This window comes from Artibeus jamaicensis, unplaced genomic scaffold, assembly GCF_021234435.1.
Source record: "Artibeus jamaicensis isolate MK-2021 breed Jamaican fruit bat unplaced genomic scaffold, CSHL_Jam_final contig_387, whole genome shotgun sequence".
Lineage (NCBI taxonomy): Eukaryota > Metazoa > Chordata > Mammalia > Chiroptera > Phyllostomidae > Artibeus > Artibeus jamaicensis.
Window position 1 is genome coordinate 4,085,572 of NW_026521812.1, and position 27,307 is coordinate 4,112,878.

General features: G+C 35.7%; 1 protein-coding gene across 5 annotated transcripts in view; it reads right to left on the reverse strand.

Moving 5' to 3' along the window:
- EYA4 (EYA transcriptional coactivator and phosphatase 4) overlaps positions 1–27,307 on the reverse strand; it is a 250,553-nt gene that overhangs the window by 41,840 nt on the left and 181,406 nt on the right. For 4 of the 5 annotated variants that reach the window (XM_037132776.2, XM_037132775.2, XM_037132773.2 and 1 more), the window contains exons 4-9: positions 19,480–19,604; positions 9,645–9,737; positions 5,568–5,634; positions 4,243–4,385; positions 3,966–4,109; positions 1,790–1,869 (exon numbers count right to left, since the gene is read on the reverse strand). In XM_037132776.2, coding sequence (XP_036988671.2) covers positions 1,790–1,869; positions 3,966–4,109; positions 4,243–4,385; positions 5,568–5,634; positions 9,645–9,737; positions 19,480–19,604 — 652 coding nt within the window. Of the gene's footprint in view, positions 1–1,789; positions 1,870–3,965; positions 4,110–4,242; positions 4,386–5,567; positions 5,635–9,644; positions 9,738–18,047; positions 18,117–19,479; positions 19,605–27,307 lie in introns of all 5 variants that reach the window. The other variant, XM_053664948.1, reaches the window with a different exon arrangement.

A 27,307-nucleotide genomic window follows, 5' to 3' on the forward strand; every position in this document is an offset into this window, starting at 1 on the left:
ACGTTTGATGTGATTTCCCAAAAAGGAAATTCTCTGTATAAGTAAACCTGTGTATAAGCAAATCTTGTCTAAAGGATGAAGTAGCATGGCAGAAAACTAAAATTCTATTTATCCATTAATTTCTAAATTTGATGTTCCCCACTATCACCAATGAGCCAACAAAAAAGCCTTAGCAATATTTGGACAAATTTCATAGCAACACATTTTTCAGAGGAAAGCAGGAAAAACAAACATTTACATAGTGATTACTTTGTGTCAGGTACTGATGTTCTAAAGCCTTCAGTGGATTTAGTGATTGAATCCTCCCAACGCCCTGTTCAGTATTAACATTATTTCCATTTTACATTGAAGTGCACAGAGGCACACGGTGCTTAAGTGATCTGCCCAAGGTCACACAGCCAGCAAGTTTCAGAGCAGAAACTGGAAGCCAGACAACCTGACCAGCACCTGCGCACTGAAGCGCTCGGCTACGGCCCTAAGGAAGAGGAATTTACATAGTGGAATAAAGAGTACCTCCACTTCCCTTCATTTCCACCATTGTCACCCTGGTCCAAGCGGCCTTCACTTCCTATGGTAGCCTGTCCATTGACAGGTTTTCTAATTTGTGTCCTCGCTTCCATTTTTGGCTTCCTCCAAAGTCCCTGAAGCCAGAGTAATCTTTTCCAAACATAAATCACACGATGCTAGTCTCCTGCTTAAAATCCTTTCATAGCTTTCCGTTGCGCTTGGAATAGAATCAAAATTCCTTCCTATACACCACAGGGCCCTACATGGGCAGAGCCCTGCCCATCTCCACAGACATGTCTCCCCACGGGACTCAGCACACTAACTTCACTCTTCATTTCATCCCTCAGCCCTGTGCTCATTCTTCACCCAGCCCTTGGAGGACTTGGCCTAGATGTCGGTTCCACTGAAAGGCCTTCCACAAAATCTCCCCTGTGCAAGTTAGATTTCTAATAATATTTTAACAGGACCTGTTCTCCCCCTTACACTTTCTAATTCTATATTTACGTGTGTGTTTACTGGTTTATTGCTTGCTTCTTCCAGTAGGCTGTAAGCTCCATGAAGTAGGATTCAGGTCCGATCCACCCCACCCTCGGCCTCATTTCCCTGAATACAGACCAGATCCTAATACAGAATTAAGTACTCAGTGAGGATGTGCTAAAATAATAAATTGGTATTCAGTCCATAGTCCAAAATACAGGCTGCATTTATATTGGGGCCACTGTATTTAAATATTCAGGGACCACTGGATCTGTTTTACGATATAGATCTTTCCTCTTCTTTATGAATCTTTTATCCTCTCAAGGAGAACAGAGTAATTCTTTCCCTTATGCTACCACACTACCTAATAACCTAAAAAATAAATAAATAAAAAAAACAGCAGTAGTCCAAGAGGAATTTTATTTGGTAACATGATACTTTGTACTAAAACTGACAGCACAATCCAATTATTGATTATAATTCAATCAATTAATGTTCACAAACTGTTTTATCAAGAAAAATAAAATTATGTTTAGTTATTTTGTTTAGTCTGAAACTAAATTATGTCTAGTTTAAGATTATAGGAAAATATGCAATACATTTTATGATTCCATGCCAAACGATTAAAATAATCACAGCTTAAATGTTTAAAAAGCAAAACTTTAACAAACAGGATAACTAAAATATATAGAATTACACCAAATCTCCCCCAAATTCTGGGAGATTATGCACTTATATGGTACTAAAACCACTCTTCCAAAATCAGAAATAGATGTAAAGGCATAAGTACAAAGAACTACTATACCTGTTGTGAGCCGGTGAAATTTGTTGAGTTGGAAACGGAATTATTTGCATAAATAGTAGATGATGGTGCAAAACTAGAACCTACAGGTTAAATAAAAAATTGCATGTTAAAGTACTTACTGTAAAATAAAAATATTTCACTTTTCAGAACCCAATGAGATAAATATATTTTTGATTTTGTTTAGACGGTGATATTTGACATTGAGAGATTTATAAGGAAAACATGCTTAACTCTGTCCCTCTCGTAACAACAGATGATATATAGAACAGCGTTAATGAGGATTGCAGTTAACCTTCAAGGCTTGAGTGTCTAGAAGTGTAGGAGCACTCAAAGGATAAAATGTTATACAGACTGAGACCGCTTACACACGACTAGAACTTCCAGACTACCAAACTTTCAAGTGGTCATATCAACTGCATTTGCATACAAAAATCACCTGAGTTAAACATTTGGGCAGGATTAGCTTCAGAGATCAACACGCAGAACCCGCTGAGAATTAAGTGGTGCTCACAACAACCCGTCTTTTCATTCCTCTGTCCTTTCCTTAGAACAAAAAGTGCTAGGAGCTGGGGCTCAGACTCACAGGGTTGATGTTTCAGTAGTCTCAGATTTGAGGGCCTTCTAGAATTTACTATTTGGTCAGCAATCTATTCAATGATTTTTTAAAATTAGGGTAAAAACAGGTAAACTATTAATTTGCAGATTTGCTTTAAAATATGTTATTTTGGAATGTGCTTGCTTTTTTAATATTTTAGCTTTTATTTCTCTGTTTCTCATTTCTGCATTTATGTTTCATTTTTATTAAGCACTTTTGAATTTTCTTGTTGTTCAAGTACAGTTTTCTGCCTTTTCCTCCCACCTCTTCCCCCCACCTCAGCCATCCCCACCTCCCTCCCATGATTCTACCTGCCCCCTTGTTTTTTGTCCATGTGGCCTTGATACATGTTCCTGAAAACCCTTCACCCTTTTCCTCCCATTATCCCCATCCACCTCCCCTCTGGTTACTGTCCATTTGTTCTTTATTTCCATGACTCTGGTTATATTTTGCTTGCTTGTTTGCTTTGTTGATTAGGTTCCAGTTAAAGATGAGATCATATGGTATTTGTCTTTCATTGCCTGGCTTATTCACTTAGTATTATGCTGAGTGGAATGTACTTGTTAAGGAGTAAAATGAAAAATTATTGAGGTGGCTGATTATTTTACCAATGGCTGAGTGGTACTATATAATCAATGCGAAATGACCTGACCAAGAATGTCCAATAGGAAAGTATTTGGGGGACTAAATGAAACTGTCTTCATGGTTTCTCACACGTGGCCTGTGGCCATGCGGCTCACTGTGGCTGTGGCACACATGCAAACATGCTTCTACCTACATGCCCGGTAAGGAGGGGCCTGCCGTCCCAGCTAAAAAGGTCTCAGTCATTATCTCATTTTACTCAACTGACTCAAATGTCAATTCTAGTTCCTTAAACATGCTAATATAGCCCCAAATCTGTGACTATACCAATACAGACAAAATGAGAGACAGGAATAAGCTTTTAATGTTTTTATTACATCCCTAATTTTTTTCCTGCAACTAGTACACAATGAGTAAAAAAAGAATTTCTAATTGGAGTCAAGAACAAGAGGAAAGATTAGAAAATGACCATATAAGGAGGATTGGGGAAGTGGTACAAATTATATAAGGATTCATATTAAGAAATGTAGTATCAGTAGGGGAGAGATATTTTAGGGATGGACAAAAAATCCCCATTCAACAATAAAAGGGACTCAGAAAAGTGCTAACTCAAGTTAAATGGAATCAAACTAGCATTGCCTACTTCAGAAATTCTGCCAAGAAAATAGTGGTTTTGGTCATGAACCTTTGAAATCACTCAAGTAGAAGCTACACATGGGACTGCTGGCATCGTGACTGGCTCGGACAGAGGTTGTTTCGCTGAAACAGGTTTACTGCCAATGTCACGCAACTTAAACTTAAGTATTTAAATTGGGTACGGGTCATACATCTTGATGTATATTCAACATTTTTCACCATGTTTCTGTTCTGATGGAATCATGTGCACAGAGGATTGCCGTTTAAAACCACCTTCACGACTGTACCATTCCAGTCTGAAGCCAAGGATCCTCCTTCAAAGAACTGGCTCTCACCTGACATGCCTCCTGTGTGGCTACTTACCTGGCATCTGGTAAGAATAAGGTGTCTGGCCCGGCTGTGGGGTGGAGAACCCTGGGCTGTAACTGAGGCACCCGCTCTGTAATGGAGACTGAGTCTGTGGAAGTCCACTCTCCGTCTTGATGCCTGGCAACATCACACCCAAGTCTGTTTGGAAAATGCATTCAATCACTAAATGACCTCACTTCTGAGTTGTCTCTCAGATTCGAACACACAACTACTAGCCAGCAGGATTGCCTGCTTATAACCAAAGAAGGAGAGGAGAGAAGGTGTGAAATACCGTAGGTGGGCAGGCTGTAGGGCTGTCCTGTCTGTGAGTACGCTGTGTAGACTGCCGGCTGCTGCATTCCCGAATACTGAGTCTGGCCCGCGTAGGCAGACATTGTTTGAGCTGCTGGTGTAGAAAGAATGTGTGGATAGGGCCTAAATATCAGAAAAATAGCATTACTGTGGCAACAAAGACTGCATATTAATTCAGACAGCTTAGATTCAGTGAAACCTTATAATAGCCAGCAACTAATCTTCTTCTTTATCCACAATATAATTTTAACAATACAGGAAAGGATGTGAGTCAATGTCAGGAGCTTGGACTCTCCTACAAGCCAGTCGAGTGACCTTGGACAAATAATTTAACCCCTCCCAAAGTCTCTCTCTCCCTGTAAAATGAGAAATTTGGTTTAGATATTCTATCTAAAGTGTTTTCTAGGTCTATAGTTCTCACTTACACCAGACATTCTAATTAATATGTACATGAGGAAAATGGAGCTCAAGCCAATTAATGAATATGCTGGTGAGCATATTCCTAGTTAATGTGTATGACCTAATGCTGTGCAATGACTACAAAAGTCATTAAAAAACCTACCAAATTTTTTTTTATCAAACTAAAAAAGTCTTAAAAAGGAAAGGTAGGCAGGAAAATAAGTGGAATGCCATTTCTCTTATCATGCCACATTTTAGATACTATTCCCAAATGGATAGCCAACCCCCTGCCTGTTCTTAAGGACAGGCACTGTAGCTGCTACAGAAAATAACATTAAATGTGTATAAATCAGGGATCCAAACTCTTGACCCATCTGGCTGATTACCACCAAATTAAGGTATACAACCAATACAGTTAAACTTGAAATGTCTATAACTGTCCTCAATAAGTTGACTACTGCATTAGTTATAAAAATAATAAAGCACTGTCTTCAGAAATATGTTTATTAGGATAGGAAATCCAATAAAACACTGTAATGATGAAACAAATTATGAAGTGATGTTTGAATAAAATGTAATCTTTTTAGACTTGCTTTAAATGAGTCAGCATTTTAGAATTTTCACTAAAAAAAATCAGTATGTTCTGTTTTGAACTTGATACTTTCCTCAATATGTAAATATCCAAAATCAAGCAAACTGTCCAGATTAAAGTTAGTGTATCTGTATTTCTAGATCTGTACAGGATATGTATATAGCCAACTAATTAAACCAAGTATCTACCTATAATACATTTATATACATAAATGTATCTTAATTTAAAGTTGTTACATTCTGTGAATACAGATTAATAAAGATAATTCCAGAAATTTTTTCTAACAACTCGGAAAGAATCGACTGACTACTTACTTGGAAGGGTAGAGCTGCGAGGAATATTGATGTGCTGATCTGGGACTGTAGCCACTACTTGTTATTACTGTAAAAAAACACAAAAAGTGCAAAAAAGTTGCTTCATAAATATATTTCACTAGAGCATACAAAACCAATTTTTAAAAATTACCATGTTAAAAAAGTTTCTAAAAATTCACTGCTTTTTCAAAAAAGAATTCATTTTCTAAACAGAAATAGATACCCAAACATTTTTCCTAATTGAACCACTGCAAGTTTATTCTATGAGCATGAAATAAATTCTTAAAAACCATTCTCTCCCCATTCTCCCATTTTCTCAAATTAGTAGCATCTTCTTATGTATTAATATACTATGAATAAATGTTTTTGATTAGTCTTTCATGATACAAAGATAAATTTTTTAAATTAGCAAACTTTATGTTCTAAATTCCAATGACAATGGCAATATATTGCCCTTCCCCCATATTTATTCTAATAGAATGAACGAAAATTAAGAAAAATGTGACATCCCAACCTTCATATTCAAATTGGCAAATGCTGTCATTTTCTATTTTCTTCCTTTTAACAATCAGATGAGTAATTAAAATTGCACAGTTCAAAATATTCTAGTAATAATTGAATGCAGGGTGATAATGTACCTCCTTAAAAAACCATAACTGCAAAATGCAGTAGCAGTCTTATTTACAAAAACATTTTGAACTATCAGAGACAGAACTTTTTTGAGAAGAGCATAGAGGTGAAAGTTGGATTCTATTAATATTTCATCCAAACGTGCAGCCCCAACCTGGAATATATCCAAAAGTTTGGAAGCCACTCTTTCCTTTAACCATCTGCCTTCACTAAGACGGATGTATCGCAAATACATGGGCTCTAAAGTGTTGAGGCGGTCCCCTCTGAGCCAGTCCATACCGGGCAAGCACACAGAGTGTCTTTATTAGGCCATCTGCTGTTCATTCACTTTTCAGAAAGATTAAAGTAGTACACAGTGCAGCGCTGGAATTAGTTTAGTCTAATCAATCATAGTTATACTTCAAAGTACTATGTCCTTCCTAAGTTGTTCGTAATAATTCCAGAGCTAAACTTTTAGAATTGTAAAAGTGACAAATAGGCTTAGTTTGCTAACCATTTTATGAAACATGAGATTTTTCTATATCGAAATGCTATTAAGTACTCTTGTGATCTATTGCTTCATAAACAGGTAGAATTTAATGTATTTAAAATGCTATTTGGCCTATAAACCCTGAGTCTGAAAGTATATTATAGTTTTCATAGCAACAACAGTCAGAAAGTATACTTTCAAGAATATTTATTATGAATTAATTTAGAAAATCATTGAGTATGACTAAGGTGTTATGTTTTAAATATTTTCAGCAGCCATTAAGTGAACTTGCTATAGATACTTAAAAACTGACCAGTGAACCATTTATTTTCTACTTATTTATTAAAACTTTAAGAATGTTTAAAACTTTCACATCAACTCAATGAGAAAAGACTGGTTTTTACTATACCACGGGCACTAAATGTACATCATATAACATCAATAGTGTTATTCCACAGGAAATTCAGTCTGATTCACTAATATCACAATAGTGAATACTCTATCCAAAATACAGTTTTATGAGGCTTAATTCCACATTTTTTGTTTCTTATGTATAAAACTTCACTTTGACACACTTAAGGCTAGGACTATACTAACTAGTTATTTTCAAGATTGTAAAAACACAAGGCTTTTTCAAGGCACACCAAATAATGAAAAGACACATTCACTATAGCAGCTTCTATTAAATAAGCTAAAGAACAAAATTATTTCAGAAAAATCCATATGTGTAAACACAAATCTGAATTTGTAGACTACTTCTTCACCGTAGTGAAGAAGGTGGTGAATGAATCTAGAAATCATTAGACTCATGTACCCATAACAGTGTGAAGGCTCAACCTTTAAACTTTCATATTAATATCTATATATTCATTTTCTAAATAGAATATAAGATCTTTGGCTCAGCAAACTAGAATATTCACATAAAACTTGGAGAGTTCATGCTTAACTGAAACTTTTACATTTTATTCTAACATAAATCTGCACATAACTGACAACAACAAAATTTAACTTAAGTGAGTTGAGATTATGCTGAACAAGGTAAAGACACTCGCTACACAGGCAGCCTAATCTCCAATACGATTTCTGGATTTCCCCACTGTCCTTTAGTTAATCTAGAGACATTACCCAAAGCATTGAGCTCATTATACTCCATGATTTCTGCCTATAAAACTAAGCAAAATTGCTTGTCTTCAAACTTTTCTGAAAATTAATTAAAACAAACTTTTAAAAAATAATCAAATTCTCAGAGAGTGATGTCAAGTGATTTTAATGTTTTATTCTTATCATTGTGGCCCCTTAGATTAGTGACCCTCAATAAGGTGGGGGAGGGGTGAGGTTGAGGAATGAGCAGAAATTTGCTTTCCAGGAACATTTAAAATGTCTGGAGACATTTTTGCTTGTAAGTGGAGTGTGCTACTGTCCTCTTGGGATAGATGATAGGGATGCTGTTAAACATGCTACAATGCAGAGGACATCTACCCCACAATAAGAAATACGCTGATTTTTAAATAGTGCTGCTACTGAGAGCTGCTGACCTAAGTCATTGTTGTCCTAAAGAGCTTGGTCCGTGGTACTGGAAATCTCTATATCTGACTTGTCCAACAGAAAAGCCATGAAAAAAACATATGCAGCTATTAAACACAGGAAATGTAACTAAGTGTGACTAGAAATTTGTTTTTATTTGTACCAAATATTAATTAATCTAGACTTAAATATGGTTACTTACTAATTCCATTCCGTTCCTTAGAAATACATTCATATGCATTTACTTTGTTGAAAGTTTACATGGGTTGTAATAAAGAATGAAGGAGTAATAAAGAACGCAGGAGTTAGTTGGTACCTATTTATCTCTTGGGAGGAGAGTGAATTGCTAGGAAAAATGTAGGTTGGCGTTATCTGTGGAGCACATGAAGTATTATGTCTTTCTGTTTGAAGTACTAATATTTATGTGACTACATGACAAGTGCTCCCGATTGGCGTGAGCTCATGAGATAGGATTGTCTGTAGCTATAAAAATCCAATATATGCTATCATGACATTATCCTTGAGGACATACCTTGACTTTGTTTTCAACTGATAAACGTTTTATTGTAGTACCTCAACTCTTTACATGAAGCTTACCCACAAAAAATCCTTGACCATGAGAATGTGGGCAAATGTAAAATCAAATAGAATAACAGAACTAAGATTTAATAACCACAAATACATCCCTAAGTTTTAATGTTCATCTTTCTACTATATACATCCCTCCTCACATTAAAAAAAAACAAAAAGGAATCCTCTCACCAGATAATAAACCTCACACAATATTGCAACTTAAAGTCAAGGTAATGTGTGCCCTGTGCGTCCACCTGGGAGTTAGTTATCAGGTACTTGTGTTTAAGAAGGACTGATGTTAAAGACGCACCACTGTTCTCTTTGAAGCACGTGACAGAGTAGCCCTCTCAGAGGCGGGGTCCTAATGCAACCAGCATGTGCTCCCCTGCAGCCTCTTAACCTCTGAGACCTGTCACTCAGCTTCTTACACAGGAGGCTTTTTTAAGCCTGGAGAGGAAGCAAGGTTATTTAGAAGGAATCAAATGGACAGTTCACCTCAAATGTTGGGGAAAAGGCAGTTTTTATGTCACTTCAGCGAGGACACTGACGGAATAAAGTCAGCCATTACAACCTAATTATTCAATTCAGCTATTACAACCTAATTATTCAATTCAGCGCTGTGTAAAACAATGACAAAGAAAGCCAGCTCTGCTTATTTCTAATAAAAAAAGTCAGGGGGCATTGGTTTGCTGTGAACTAAAAAAATTTAAGCAATATGATTCCAAATATAATTTCTAAAAATGCATAGTTTCATGACAACCAATTCTCAAAAAAGTAAATTTATTGCTAACTTTATAAAACCCCAAGTTCTGACAGCTTTGGTGTTTATGCTGCTCCCTCACCAGGAGAATTATGTGTAGGCAACAACACACGAGCTTTACCTGACCCAGTAAAAGTGTCAAGCGCTCCATCTCCAGTCGTGGTTGTGGTTTCACTGCTGTTCAAAGGCTCTGTTTTGACTGCAAGGAGAGACACTATGTAGAAGAATAAGGACACGTGAGTTTTACTTCTAAATTGGTATCAAAGATGCTGACTGTTCTACTAGTGGATTTTCTAGCTACCATGGGCATGCAGGAGAGAACTTGAGAAGTCGATGAAGAGAACTGTGTTAATTTAGCTTTTAAATGGACATGCATTTGTAGAGAGTTTAATCTAACACCCCTCCCCCCCTGGCTAAGCTAGCTCTGTTGAATCTGGCTTTTAAAGGCAGCCAACCTTCAAAAGTTGACACAACACTACACACTTTGCTTTTTTAACCCACCTAAAGCACACTCTGACATTACAGTCAAAAGACAAAAAAAAAAAAAAGGAGCCATCAGTCAGTCTTCAGGACGTTTGATCCAAAACATAGCAAAGAGATATACTAGCTTATAGTTAGTTTATTCTTCTTCAAGAAGATATTTTTTTAAAAGATTGCACTAGAGTACAATGGGGCATATTAAGGTACAGAAACCAGGGGTGTATTCATGTGTCAGGTGAAAAATTAGGCACTCAATAAGTTTTTTGCTTTTAAGAGAGACTAAAGAGCAATGCATAAGGTGTTGGGCTTTTTATGTTAATGGCATAATGATTTTTAATGAGTCACAGAGAGAATCCTAGAACAAGAGATGATTCTTCAGCAATAAGTACATCTTTTGAAGACTCTTTAATATGTTGTTTCTACGTTGAGGTGGTGCATTTTGGTCAAATCCTCACTTGGAAGTGATGCGACCTGGCACACATTGCTGTCCTTACTGAATGTGCGTGGGTGGGGGGTCGTGAAACAGCCTCTGCTCCTTTTGTCACACCATATTTTCCTTTCGTGGGCACAGCTCTGCTACATAGATCCCGGCAGCAAGGAAATACACTGAATTATTTTCTACTTAACACCTCTTCTGTTTCCCGGAATGATACAGTTAAGTCACTCAGAAGCAAGCAGAAGCTATAAAGAAGAAAGCTGAAGACTAGCCAGCCATGAACAAATACGACGAAAAGAGCGGCGGGCCAGAACGGACCCACCAACAGAGCAAGTCAGCAAGGTTACTCTGTTAGAAAAGTAGTGAATTAGTGGAGAAACCTGTGGTTATGATAACTCTCTCCTCCCACACGAACGTAATTTTCTGGACCTTCCCTTCATGAGCCCTATGAGTACCAATAATTTGGTATTCCAGATTCAGTAATGTCATGAAAATTTGCTGGAAGGTTCCGAGAACTCCAACAGGTTGAAAAGATGGAATAAAGAAACTTGGATTACTTCTCCTAGCAGCAGCAATACTCTGAGGAGCAGTGTCTACTTATTTGTATAATGATAAATAATAAATTGTGGTTACTACGTTTTAGTAGTAATTTGTATAGCGGTCCATATTATGCTTATAGCTGATCACTATTTAAACTCACCACTACAAACTTATTTACTACTATGTAATTATTTATGGAGAGCTTACTATGTGCTAGATTATTTACATTTAACTAATACTTACAACAACCTTGATCGATGTGAACCATTATGTCTATTTTATACATGCGGAGAACGTTTGTGTAGGCTAACTTTTCCACTGCAGGGGACGAGAGAGCTAAGGTCAGACACAGGCCTTTAGCTCTAAGTCCAGGGTTTCTCCACCACAACAGGCAGTCTTCAGGAAGGAAAATGGTTGATACGCACACCAGTGGCTCTTTACAATGGCTCAGAGAGCGGTAAGAATGGGGTTACTTTTTAGACGAAGTAATTAGGCACACTTTGTTAATAGTGAAAACTGCAAACCTGGGAATAGGCTAAAAAAGTATGTTTTCCATTTCTTCCTCATGAAATATTTTAAGAGACAAAAAGAAGTAGCAAGTTGGAAAGCAGATAATAGCAGCACACACTTAAAAGGTAGTTAATACACTCCAGGTGCCCCTGCTATGCTTTACAAACATTAGTAACTCATTTGTGCCTCATGACAATCTCATGAGGTAGGTAATGCTATCATCTTCATTTTACAGATGCGGAAGCAAGGAGGCACAAAAGTTAAATAACTTGCCTATAGTCACAGAGCTTGTAAGCACTAGAATTTGAGACTGGGTGGTACAGTTTCAGAACCAAACTCCAGACCAGACTGCTTTTGCAGGCAGCACTAACTAACCACAAACACCTCTCCTCTGTATCTGTATAAAGATGACCCAGAGTGTGGCCTAGGTGGGCATAAAGGCTCTCTGGGATGCAGTGACCACATTTCACTCCTGACATTTATGACAGAAAGACACAGTTCAAAGTCTTCAGCAACCAAGACGAGAAAGATTCTCGGAACTTCCAAATTCTAATCGTGGCCAAATTCCTACTTAAACTTATCTAAATCTATGAACACAATTGTCACATACATTTAGTTATGCTAGTAATAATATATAGGTCACTTGTGCATTGGCAGGAGGAGAGCAGAATGAGACTTGTGCCTAAAAAAGTCTAGAAGCCAGATGTAAAGATTAGTTTTGTTATATACTTTGAACAGCAACTTTGAGACTTGATTTCAGAAATACAGTACTGATGTCGATTAAAATCTCCTCAATTTGAAAGTTTCAGGTGGTCAAAAAACAGAAGGGAGAAAAGAAGAGCGAGAGTTCCTGGCTGTATTCATTATACTGGAAAATTCTCATTAAAATTTTAAAGGTCTGCATTTAGTCAAAGACAAAGAAAATTCGCTTTACTCAGAAAAGTCATCCCTAGAAAATATATGAGGAAAAGCATAAATATCAAGATGTGTTCAGTGTACTAAAATGCATGGATTCTGAAGTGATAACTCAGCAAGTGAATAATTCAACATTTGGAGAAAAAAGCTACCCATTAATGCAACTTTATTTTTCATATGCAGGTAAAAGTAAAACAAGAGGGGATGGGGGAAATTAATTATGCTGCTACAGAAAATAAATTGTTTTCACATTAGGTGAGCATGAACAAACATTTCTTGAACCCCAGATAAGATGCAAAGTTATTTTGGTCTGATTTTATAAAGAAAGAAAGGAGTATTTGTTAATAATAATAATTTGTTTTCTTTGGGAACAAAAAATTCAGGTAGAAAATTGATATGGGTATTATTCATATGATTGGTTGATTTATTAAAAAGGTGTTAAAATATAAAAAAGCATCTTACTATTTAAAAAAAGTAACTAATATAAAGTAAAAATTATAATGATTATAATTAAAACTTGAAAAGTGGAAGTTAATTTCATCAAAGGTCTAAATATATTTGAAATGTATTACAGTGTCTTTTGTCTTGCTATTGTTTTCTACTTAAAGTTAGATTTATTATATGCTTTTCTAAGGGCAGGAAGTTTTTTTTAATTAGGTGCAAAGCACTATTTGAAAGATGTCATTAATTTTTTGCATGTTACTATTTTCTAAACTTGTAAAAACCCCCATCCCAAATGGTTAGCAGTTATATTTATGCCATGTTCCAATGAATTTTTCTAACTGTATTTTATTTTTCTTAATATAACACATAAGTTAAATGGGACTTTAAACTTATTTTGAGAGATGTGTTGGATATCATTATATGCTATAAAATGGAAAAATAACCTTCTATAGGAGATTAGTGTCATATTTTCAACAAAATTCAAACTTACAAACAAATGTTTTGATTTCAAAAGCAGCAATTATACTGTAATATCCTAAGTTAATGAGTTCTGTAGTTTTCTAAATGCTCAAAATAAGAGTTCATTTCCATAAAGGTAAAATTAAAAAACTATATACAGCCCTTTGTACAGAAGCATTACTTCAAGAAATAAGTAAATTCTTTGGTCTCTCTCCTGACTAGTAATCTAATTGCCATTTGGATGTTTTTATCAGAGCCTAATAGTTTTTTAAAGGGTCAAATTAATACATTAGATTTTTTTACTTTTAAAACTAATCTACAGACTAAATCAAGTTTGTGTTTAAAGCAACGATTATTGTCAGCTATGACAATGATTATTGTCAACGATTATTAGCTATGGTTGCTAAATCACTGACTTTCTCTCCCCACATCCCAACTTTCATCCATATCCTCATACAAATAAATTCAGAACAAATTCAATCTTGTCCCTTCAGTTTATCTGTAGAACTCAGGTATAACATTATTGTGTACAGTTTTTGGAGAAAGTCTGTTTTATTATTGTAACAATGTTCATGTTCATTTGCTGAAATAGCTGGCTTAACCCTTGAAAAAGGTGACCCAAGTGATTTACATTTTATATTTCATATTCAGAAGTCTGCCTCTAAACTGGTGCCCACTTCAAAGAGTATATATATATATATGTATGTAATTCCAAATACACTCCTTTCTGAACCATAAAATTAAACATAGCATCATTTGACAGTATAAGTTTTACAAAGGATTTCAGAAGGAGTTAGATCAGGAAGGATACAATTTACACCACTGCAGGGGAACAGTAAGTATTGCCTGCCAGTTTTAATAGTCACTACAGCCTGGGATTTATGTTTATCTAAATTGATAGATTCACTCACAAGCCTATGAGCTCCAAGTATCTTTCATTCCTAAATACCCATAAGATAGTTAATTTTGTGAAATATTTTGATGAGGCAGTTTATGGCTCTCATTCCAAAAAGCAAATCTCAAAAGTATAGAGCCACAACAGCAAGTGGCTCTACGGCACATGTACACAACACTCAGAAACAAATTCACTGCATGTGAATCAATCATTGCTACAGTAAATATTCTGGAAGATTCTTTTCCATGATATATAGATTTTAAATGCAAGAATGGGCAAAAGTAGGTTTACAATTGTGAGGATGCAAAACACAGTTTATTCTTATATTATTTATTTATTAAATATGATACTTATTATTATTAACCTGTTTTTGCCTACCCCTGTATAGAAAACACCATAAACCTGATCAGAATATCTAATTTTGGTTTCCCCAAATCACTTCCAAGTATTTTCTTAATCTTCATGTAGAAAAACATGTTCCCTCCCTCTACTGTGCACCCACCCTGAACACACTGTCTTCTTGTCTCTTCTCCTCTGCTGGACTGCGGCTCCCTTCATGGCCAGTTCTGTGTTCTATAGGTTCCTGGGTTCCCATTTGCTAGCACAGAGCCTGCCATGTAACAGGAACTTGCCGAATTTTAATTGAGAAAGTGAAAATTCACTTTTAGATTCTATCCTAAGCACTTGCAGTAGATCTAAGTATTTTTGTTTATGAAGTATAGCTAATCATAAATATGACACCATTAAGCAAATTAAAATCTTTCCTGTATCAGGAATTAACTTTCATGTAATTGGCATGCATTTACATGCATCAATATGCATACACATGATGTATGCATACTTCATCTATAGTGTATATATGTATGCACACTACACATATATACACGTGTGTATATATATATATGTGTGTAGATATACATATACATACGGGGTCGGCAAACTATAACCCATGTGCCAAATCTGCTTTGTGGCCTGTTTTTGAATAGCCCATGAGTTAAGAATGACTTACATTTTTAAATAGTTGAGAACATCAAAAGAAAATACTTTTGTGATATAAAATTTTATAAAATTCAAATTTCAGTGTTCACAAATCAAGTTTTATTTGAACACAGCCAAATAATTGGTTGAATTATTAGTTCAAATAATTCAATTGAATTATTCAACTGAATAATTTGAATAATAATTCAAATTATTATTATTCAACTTACTTGAATAATAATAATAATAATAATTCATTCACACATTGTCTATGGCAGCTACTGTGCAACACTATCCAAGCTGAATAGTTACAACAGAGACCATATGGCCTGCAAAGCCTAAGACACTTACTTATCTGACCCTTTGCATAAAAAGTTTGTTGATGACTGATCCAAATGCTAAGGCATGATTACATTTACTCTATTCTTATTAATAGCTCTACATTTTAAGGGTTTTATACGTGATAAACATTTGAAAGAAAAATCTAGGTACCAATATAAATCTGCAGATGCAATTAAATAATTAGGATTAAGGCAATAAAACATTTTAAAGTAATAATGTAATATATTTAAATAGAAAATGCAGTAGGGTAGGTTATTAAGGTAATTCTATGAACTCATTCATATCAGTATAAACTATATAATTAAAATTACATTTTTTAAAATCTCAAAGTTAAAGTTCTTAAGAAGACACTAAATTAGTTTTTGTTTTTATTATACAAATTTTATTCTATTAGCAACAGTGAAACCCAGGATTAAAAATAAAATAGCTTATTCTCAATTGGAGAGATTGTGCACCAAATGTTTAGTTTATGTTATAAACATCTCACATAAGATTCATTAAAATAATTAAAAATTTCATATCAATATACCACGGAGACTATATCATTAAAAATCAAAGTACAGCCCCAGCCAGTGTGGCTCTGTTGGTTGGAGCCCTGTCCCATACACCATAAGGCTGCAAGTTCAACTGCCAGTCAGGCCACAGGCCTGGGTCGTGGCTCAATCCCCAAGAGGGAAACCTATGAGAGGTAACTGATCAATGTTTCTATATTACATTGATTGTCTCTTCCTCTTCCTCCTTCTCAAAAAAGAAAAGAAAACAATAAAAAGATGTCCTTGAGTGAGGACAAAACAATAAAAATAAAAAATAATCAAAGCATGCTTAACATTTTGTTACTAAAAGTTTGCCTTCTGTGGCCAATTAACATATTCTAAATGCAGAAGAATTCATGTTTACATTTTCTTCAAGAATTTATTGCCTAATTATGATTAGATTATTAATTAAAGAAGGTAATATTCTGGTTACTTATTACTAAGCAACTTACATACATTATCAAATTCAAAACAAAAGTCCTTGCCAGGGAAAGGTTATTAAGCATCTTTTGTAGCCAGAGATTGAAGCTCAGAAAGGTTCAGTAACTTGCTCCAGGAGACACAGCCAATAAGTGTAGAGGCAGGTTCAGGGTCCTCCTGACACACAGGTCCTTGTTCTTCCCATGTGACCACAAGATGTTTAATATTAACAGTAAGAACCAGAAAAACTGGATGCACAACACTCATAGAAAGGCTTCTGGTTAAGATTAGATATGAATTACTAAATATTCAATATATACACTTACTATTATAAAGTTGCCTTTTTGGTATTAGTACTTCTTTAAAACAGAACAATAGCCAGTGAGCTAGAAATATTTCTTACATTTTCAAGGTTTTTAAAAGTGATCAAATATGGGATATTTTGTGACAACTGAAAAATTACATAAAATTTAAATTTCAGAGTCCCTAAGTTCTATTGGAACTTAACCACATTAATTCATGTATGTATTGCTTAGGGCTGCTTGTGAGCTACGATGGCTTTACTGAGTAGTGGAGACAGGCAGTGTGACCTATAAAAACCTAAAATATTCACTGCCTGGCTCTTTATAGGAAAAGACACATGAATTAGAATTAAGAGGTAGTAAACTCTGGCAATGTGTATTCTAAGTGTGGAATTGAATGAATTTTGAAAGTAAAACTATAAATATATAGTAAGGGGCACGATGGTGTGTTCTTCCTTCACTGGCCTATATTCCAATATAATCTGAGGTACAGCAAGGCCCAGGCAAACTGGGTCCCCTCCAACTGCTCACTTGTAATGCACATTTCTGACAGATAGGGAGTTCTTCTTTTTAATCGTAACATTGGGTGGTTCCACCAACGGTGTTATGGTTTTGTTTTTATTTTTTAATTTCGATAGTGTATTGACTTTTGATTTAGGAAAAGGTTGTTTATACTTTAATACCTATTGCATAGGTGAATGCAGTAAATATAGTTCAAAACATTTTAAGAAACAATATTAATCTGTAATTTTAAATATATAGCTCTCATCACTGATGATTTTTACATGATAGGATTTTAAATATTAATGTTACTTTAAGTACCTCGACTGGAATATTGAATAAAGTCTCTAATATCACTTGCAACATTAAAAAGTCACTTTAAATTATGAAACTTCATAGGGTAAAAATTGTATGTGTGCATTATCTGCTTCAAATGTTCTGACTGACATGACTGTTGTGTTCAATTACCATTTCACAAACTGATATGTAGTTAGAAAAGTAGTAAAAGCACCCATTTTTGCAAAATTATAAAGAATCTAAGAAAAGAATGCTACCAATCTAAAGAATCTAAGATGAGAATACTAGTCCATATTAAAATCATAGCCCACTGTTATCAATAAACAACTAAAAGACATGTTCATTGCCCCATTTTCTTTACGAGTCCTGGACACAGAAAAAAGGGTGCAAACACAGAAATAGCAACAGAAAGCAAACCAGAAGGGCCAAGGCACACACCCAAACACATGCAGTGTACCATCATCTTTCATACTTGTTGCAGAAGAGGGGGTGTTGCAACTCAGCAACCAGTCTGCAGTGTTTAAAACAGTCATGTTGTCCCCTGAGAACAGGAACAGCACAGGGTTCATTGTCTGAATGCCTGCTCAGTGTACAGGAAGAGTCTTCAAAGCTTGCACTGGCTTCTGACCTTTGGCCAAAAATTATAACTGCATGGTACGACTTTTACATTTCAGTTCATTAGCTCTGTTTTAGTTCGGTTAAATAAGTGCATGTGATGATTAGTGAACTCCAAGGTCTGACTCCAGAATGCATGAGTTCTTTACAAATCTTATGGTTTGCACCAAGCTAAGTTTTAATTATGCATGTTTTTACTCTAGAAGTCATCACTAAACAATCTTATAAATATGCAATTCTATAATTAATTAGCTGAAACTAGAGATGCATGTTTAGAGACGAATAAACATTATAAACAAGAAAATGTTAATCTACAGAGGGTTTTGTGAAAACATTATTAAATACAGGCAGGTTGCAATGCACACAAATTTACAAAGGAAATTTTAGATTGCAAAGTTATTCTAAAATAAATGAAAAGAGGTGATCAATTTCATAGGTATTTATTGAAAATTTAAAAGAAAATATGATGTGGCAAATGCTGATATCTAGTAGTATGAAGTTTATAAATTAAAGCAAATTTCATATAATTTCTCACCTAGCGAATAAAAGTAGATCTACAAAACTTCAAAATGATTGTGAATAATTAAAAATGCAGATTATACATACATGTGTATGTATGTGTAGTTTATATATTCTGATGCTAAAATAAGATTATGTTTTCAGGCAAGTTGAATGCATTTTTAACAACAATAAGGAAAAGCATTTGAAACAACTATTACTGTTATCATATGCTGTGGAATAGTTATGGATTAATCAAATAAGAAGGCATCTGGAAAAACTCAATTCTATTTTAAATACATGCTAGATATTATTCTCTTTGAAAAGAAATTGCAGCAGATATGGATTTTTCTACTTCCAGAATTATTTTTAAGAAAAAACATATTTTAAGAAAAATTGGGGGTAGTTTTTCTCTCACACAAGATAAATAAGATAATTTCTTCTCTTCTTTGTCATTTTTTGTAAGAATCAGTGCAAATCCTTTGGCTACATTTTCTACATTTAAAAAAATCTTTCCAAGGGCAAATGCAAACAGGAACCCCCAGTCAAGGTCTTCAAGATGTTGTTGCCCAGAGCTGTCTATTCTTTCTCAGTGTTTCCGGTTTTACAGGTGAACCAAAATTTCAAGAAAATGAACAGAACAATAAATAACCCATTAATTATATATTCCTTGCATGTATTGCTGATTGTTTTACTGCTAATGAGATATTTATTATTAGCAGATGCCTAACATATGGAAGCACAGCAAACATTAAAATGTGATCTGGGTGTCTTCAAGGTTGTACACTTGCCTCCTGTCCCATTGGTGGTGACGGATGTGCTGCTGAGGTTAGCTTTCTCCAGTTTGGAGCTCCCCGGAGTATCGCTGCCTCCAACGAGAGGGTGAGGACTTGCTAGGTCCTGCATTTCCATAGACCTGTTAGAGCCGGAAACAAAAGAGCCAGAGTTGAAATTTTGGCAAAGGTTTCTCAATAAACTACCACATGTTCTACTGAGCATGGATGTGATCTCACAATAGTAAGGACTGAAACCAATAGCTATGACTTTTTGGTTAATCTGGAGAACAGGCCAGTCCATTAAACATTTATAAATAAAGCTTCCATGGTACTTAAGCCCCATAGTTTGTTATTTGTAACGGTATAAAAACTCAGGTCTACGGGAAGAAATGAAGACTGGTAGAAAGGTGATGTTGGCTACATTTTCTTTCTACAGAAGATTAACATTTATTCTTCTCTTTATTCAAGAAATACAGAGAAACGAAGCAAAAAAGTTAACACCGTATTATGTAATTTATAAGATGTTATGAAGTAATATACATGACAACAGCACAAAAAATATGTTCTTTTAAGGTTCTTTCATTTGGCATGAGGTATTACAATAAATTTAGATAAAAAGCAAGTTTAGGGTACAGTAAGTAATACCTACCGTTAAATATTAATAGAAAATAGAAATCAGTATAACAAAATGTCAATAGAATAACTGAAACATTTTTTAGAATGTGATTAATCTCAAAGAAACCAGGAAAAAAGACAGAATATACGTGAAAAACAGAAAACACATAGCAAGACAGTACATTCAAACACCATGAATCAAAGATTACAATAAATATCAAGAGACTAAGCACGCCAAAAAAAGCCAAAGATTGTAATATTGGCTTAGTAACCAAGTCGCACCTCTGGGGATCTGTCCCAGAAGGATCTTGAGCACAAGCCCACCGGGGTACTGTGGTGGGCTGCCCGGACCCCAGTCTACAACTAGAAAACCATTCCTCCCGCTGCGGGGTTGTTACTGACTGGCAGCTCTCAACTGAATTCCTGTCCAAGACTTGCCCTCAACTAAAGAGATTCCTTTATTCGAGATCACATTCTTTCAGAAAGTAGGCTTCAACAACTGTACTTCAACAAAAATGGGAAAAATACAGCACTGAAAAGAAAAAAAAGAAGAATGTAGCCTTCAACTACTGACTAGTCAATGAAAGGCTAGAAAGGCCACCCCCTACCCTCAGGGTCACAGGAGTCCAGAGCCCCCATAAGATCAGCTGAGACTTTTGTTGCGATTGCACTGAAGATCAATGTCTCCCAGTCCGATTACGCCTCCTTCATCCTCCCAAAAGTGACTCCCACCAACGGCACAACCCAGCCAACCCCTGGCACCATCTCTCTCCACCTCAGAGTCCGCCTATTGGGGCAGAACAGTGATAAGACCCAAGTAGGCTCAGGGTAAAGAATAAAACTGATAAAACATGTAAATAATAAATGTCTGGGCCATAATGATATCACACAAAATCCCTTGAGAGGAATATTAGCAGACATAAAGAGAGAAATAAAAAATGAAAAAAGATATGATTCATGAAGTAAACTGTTGATAAATTAGACTTAATTAAAACTAAAGACTTTGGCTTTTTGGAAGACAATGTCAAGGGGATTAGAAGACAGACCACAGACTACAAGAAACTATTTGCAAAAGACATATCTGATAATGGGCTGCGTGCGGTCCAAAATATACAAAGAACTTTTAAAACCAAGCAATAAGGAAACCCACTTAAAAATGGGCCGAAAACCTCAACAGACACCTTGCCAAAGAAGATATGCAGATGGGAAAGAAGGACATAAAGAGAGGCTTCACGTCATACGTCATCAGGAAAATGCAAGTTCAAACAACGTGACACATCCACTTTGCTACCTATCACAAGGGCCAAACTGGGAATACTGACAACATCAAATGGCGCCAAGGATATGCAACGACAGAACTTCACATTCACTACTGACGGGAATGCAGAGCAGTACAGCTACCAAATGGTACAACTTCCTTGGAAGTTTGTTTGGCAGTTTCTTACAAAACTAAGCATATTCTCACCTTATGATTCAGCAATCATGTTCCTTATATTTAACCAAATGAGCTGAAAACATACCCCCAAAATCTGCACATAGATGTTTACAGCAGCTTTATTTATAACTGCCAAAACTTGAAAGCCACCAAGATGTCCTTAAGTACGTAAATGGATAAATAAACTCTGATCAAACAGACAATGGACTGTTATTTAGCACTAAAAAGAAATGATCTATTAAGCCATGAAAAGACATGGAGGGACCTTATATGTAAATTACAGAGTGAAAGAAGCCACTACGAAAAGGTTAAATACTATATGATTCCCACTATAGGATATTTTGAAGAAGGTAAAACTAAGGAGAAAATAAAAAGATCAGTGGTTGTGAAGAGTGGGGACAGAGGAGGAATGAATAGGCAAAGCGGGGAGAATTTTTACAACAGTGGAAAAACTCTTTATGGTGTTTTAATGAAGGATATATGTCAGTACACATCGTTCCAAGCCCACAGAATGTATAACTCTAAGAGTTAACCCTGTAAGGTGAACTGTGGGCTTGGGGCTATCATGATGTGTCAATGTAGGTTCATACTTCATAGCAAATGGGTGATGCTGATTAGTGGGGAAATTATGCTTGTGTGGGGCAGAGGGATATGAGAAATCTCTGTCCCTTCCTTTCAATTTTGTTGTCAACCTTAAACTTCTCTGAAAAATAAAGTCTTAACATCAAATCAAAATCTGTGGTACGCAAATACAGCGTGGATAGGGAGAATTTTCTATCTTTAAATGCTTATGTTAGGAAAGGAGAAGGGTTTCAAATCTCAAGAAACTAGTAAGGGAAAAGCTCATTACACCCAAAGTAAGTAAAAAACAGTAGAAATCACTGAAATGGAAAATCTATGAACAACAGAAACAACTGAAATTAAGGACAATCTAGCTGTAACCAGAGGGGAGATGGGAGGGGAAATGGGGGGAAGGAGGGAGGGCTTTTCAGGAACAACTATAAAGGACAGATGGACAAAACCAAGGGAGATTGGAAGCATGGGAGGGAAGTGGGGATGACTGGGGTGGGGGGAAGTGATGAGAAGTAAATACAGACAACTGTAATTGAATAACAAAATAATTAAAAAATTAACAATAAATAATAAGATGAAATCCATGTAATATTCTAAAAAAAGAAACAATTTATAAATCCAGAAGATGATCAGAAGAGGTACTAAAGATATTTAAAAACATTGGAGGAAGGCCAAAAAACCCAGAATCATGTTCTGGAGGGAGGGCCCCTTGTAGTCCAGGCTTCCCCTGCTGGGTAAGTGTTCCAGGAACCCATCTGTACCAGTGTACCAGTGTACCAGCTGGTGTTGTTGTGAGAGGTTGTGGTAGGTTTCAGGGGATATACAATGGGTGATTTATGAGTGCACCTGCCCACACTGCACTGTTTGCAGTTTTTGACCAAAATGGTGTGACCTCCCCGGCTAACCCCTTCTATTCACCTGATCTTGCCCCGAACAACTTCTGTTTTGTTTTTGTTTCCCTGGATGAAAAAAGGCCTCAAAGGGAAATATTTTGCTGATGTGAAAGAGCTGAAACAAAAAATGGCAGAAGCACTAAAAGGCATCAAAATCGACAAGTTCAAAAACTATTTTGAGCAGTGGGAAAAAAGTCTTGATAGGTCTTTTTCATCAAATAGGTAGTACTTTGAAAGTGACTGAAGTTTAAACATGAATAAATACACATTTTTATCAATAAATTCCCTTTTGGGGTTGCTCTCATAACAAGGGAATATTATGAACATCATTAAGCCAAATAATACAAGTTAGATGAAATAAGCAAATTTCTTGAAAGATGCAATTTACAAAGGCTCATTCCCCCCAAAATAGAAATCTTATCCTTCATCAATTAAAGAAATTGAATTAATAATTAAACACTTTTAAAAAACCCTCCACAGCAAATGGTGTTATTAGTGAATGCTAGTAAACATGTAAGGAAAAATAATAACAGTCACTGATAAATTCTATCAGAAAAAAATAGCAGGGAGCATTTTCTACTCCATTTGTATAAGACCAGAATTACCCTGATCCAAAACTTGCCAAAGACAATATAAAGAAAAGAAAATTATGGACCTACATTTCTTGTACACATAGATGAAAAAAATTTAACAAAATATTATCAAATTAAAATCTAGTAATGAAAAGGATAATATATCATGACCAATGTGCTTTACCCCAAGAATGCAAGTTTGACCTCATGTTTGAAAATCAATCAATGTAATCAACAGAGTATAATTTCAGTGGCTATAAAAAAGCATTTGACAATATTTATCATCCATTCATGGCACAATCTCTCAGAAAACCAGGCAAATGCATTTTATTCCCCTATATGATAAAGACCATTCTTGAAATATCTATAGTTTATATGATTTTTAATGATGAAATACTGATTACTTCTCTCTAAGATCATAACCAAGACAAGGATATCTGTTTTTCCTACTTCAGCACAACGTTTTACTGGCAATCTTAGCCAATACAAAAAGAAAATAAGTTAAAGAGGTAAACTTTAGAAAGAAAGAGCCCTGGCTGGGGTGGCTCAGGGGACTGAGCACCGGCCTGTGACCAAAGGGTCGTGGGCTCAATTCCCATCAGGGCACATGCCTGGGTTGTGGGTTAGGTCTCCAGTATGGGGGCATGCGAGAGGCAACCACATATTGATGTTTCTCTACTTCTTTTTCTCCTTCCCTTCCCCTCTGTCTAAAAATAAAAATAAATAAAATCTTTTTTAAGAAAAAATTGTTAATTCACAGATAACATAATTATGTTAAAAGTTCTGAGAAATCTATTAAAAAATACTAATAAAACCGATGAATGAATTCACCAGTTACAGGTACAGGGGCTTTGCCAGTACTGATTGAAAACATACACCAAAAATTCCTGACGACTTCAGTCAGTGTCTCACCAGTTTAAGTACAGAAATAGCTGAAACAGTGTTTGCTCTAGAGTTTGGAGGTTGGGCTATTCATAGTTCCACTCTGGCTTAACGAGTTGATATTTCTTATAATTAAAAGAACCTCTAGGGTACAGATATCCATTATTACTATGAACTATACAGCAAGAATATTCTTGTATTTTCTTTTGTTTATTTTGTAATTATTTCTGAAATTTCAGATTCTTAACTCTAGTTTTATATAAAATACGATACATAAAATATAAAATTTACCTTAGAGTCCAAGAACAGAAAATGATTAATGGGTCCTGGTTTTTACTAGTACAGTATGTATTAACACATTCTGTATTAATATTATAATATTAATGTTATATCCTTTAGTCTTTACAATGGCACATCAATATGCATATTATTTTTCATATTTTATAGATGAAGAATGTGAAGCTCAAAGAGGATACATAGATTATATAAGTAAAAAGACTAGGACCAGAATTTGATCTCAGGTCTAGCTGATGCCTGCGCTCAGGTTTTTTCTATCACACATTTTATGTGTCACATTTTTTAAAAAGTGACTTTAGTTTTCTCAGAAAATTCGTAGATGAAACTGGAAAGCATTATGCTGAATGAAATAAGCCAGGCATTGAAAGACAAATACCATATGATCTCACCTTTAACAGGAAGCTAAACAACAAAACAAACAAGCAAGCAAAATATAACCAAAGACACTGAAATAGAGAACAGGGGGACAGGGACCAGAGGGGAGAGGGGAGGGAATTTTAGGGTAAAAGGGGGAGGATTTACAGGAACTAATATAAAGGATACATGGACAACAACTAAGGGGGGTAGAAATGGGAGGGAAGTGGGGAGCACTGGGGGGTTGGGCTGAGTTGGGAGACAGAAAACTGTACTTCAACAACAATTAAAATAAATTAAATTTAAAAAAAAGGACTTTAGGTCCTGGCCTGGTAGCTCAGCTGGTTAGAGTGTTGTCCTGATACACAGAGAGTGAGGTTTGATCCCCGGTCAGGGCACCCACAAGAACCAACCAGGGAGCGCATAAATTAGTGCAAGGACAAATGGATGTTTCTCTCTCTCCCTTCCTCTCTGTCTCTCTAAAATCAATCAATTAAAAAAAAGCTTTCAGAAAGGGGCTTTAATTCTTTCATTCTGTAAAACCACAATCAGGAATGCATATCCTGCTATTTAAAATTCTGAATGGTTTTTAAAAATTACTAAATTCAATATAAGCATTACTCTTCCAAATCTATACTAGTTGTTGCCATATTTGAAGATGACCCTCTTTTCCTCCCAAGATTTCTATTTCAGCCCCTTAGACCCCTGGTTTTCAACCAGTGTGTTGCAAGAACCTTCACAACGTGCAACACCTGACTGTTCAGTCAGTCAGGCACACTGACCTTTTTTCCCTTCAGTTGTCAAATAAAAAAAAATGACAACATCCAATACAAAATAGCCATTCACTGTAAGTGAATCAAAATTATACGTATTTTTGTTAGATCAGCAAAAAGTACATTTTTGGTGTGTCGCAAAACTTTAGTAGTTTATGTGAACTGTGAGATGAATAAGGATGAAAATCACTGCCTCAGAGTGGTCCTCATGCGTTGAGGCCATTTGAATACTAGCATCTATCTAGAAAATATAAAAACTGAACTTTTCCATTAACACAAAAGCTTATTAAAACAAAGAAAATAAGGAAGAATGGCAAGTGACATGCAACTAGTCTCTTGGTTCTTTTCTGCGATTCTTCTGTAGCACAGATGGAATTTATTTCTAACAAATTGAAATACTGTCTTCAAACCTAAGGAAGAGCAAGCTTTACACTTGTGCATTTTAGAGACCGCCCTAACTCAAAAACTAAGATTATGTCTGCACAAATGCTGACAGTGAGTCGCTGCCTGTTTATTTACGGGCTGAAATTCCAACAATTCTTCATGACCCAAGAAATGCTTTTCAAAAAACCAACTCCTGGATCCATTGATCCTTAGAATTGTGCTTTTAGTCTCTATGTCATTTAATCTGCTCTGATCTTGGTTATTTCCTTCCTTCTACTTGCTCTGGGCTGTCTTTGTTGTTGTTCCTCAAGCTCTTGCAGGCATAGGGTTAGGTTGTTTCTTTGAAATGTTTCTATCTTCTTAAAAAAAGAAATTCAAAAGCACCCTAGACTTTCAAATACACTCTCTCATGCCAGCTTTCCTCTTTGCCTAAAGTGGATGATACCTGTGCATGCCTCTGCGTCCCATGTTCTCAGAGTCCATCTCACTTAATCAGCCAATTTTCAATTTGACCCTTCTTTGCTTAAACTTGTCTTTCTATGTAATATATACTTTCATTCTCCTTAGCAGAAAAGTAGGAATAACATTGGCGTCTACTTAGAGTATGAGCATCCTTATAGCAGGGATTACTTGCAATTTTGCTTATTGCTTTTTTCTCTACATTTGGAATTGTACAGGATACTTATTGAGTACTAATAAATGAATAATAAAGGGATAGGAAAACGTAGATGAAGTGCCCTGAGTTACTTGGCATCAAATGTGGCCCAGCGCCACATAGCACAGGTGAAATTTATTTCTAACAAACTGAAACATCCTCCTCAAACCCAAGGAAGAGCAAGCTTTACATTTGTGTTCTAGGAATGTGTAAAGTATCTTCAGAGAGCGTTCAGGCCAGTGGGAGAGACAAGGATTAGTTCTCTGATACAAATGTGAGCGGAGCTTTTCGTATCTGAATGTGCAACATCAGCTCTCCCACATGAGTGAGGCAGGCAGGTGTACTAGGGAGAGCGGGGGGGAGGGATGTTCTGTATGGGGACAGAAAGCCGTTGTGGAAGAAAACAGTAG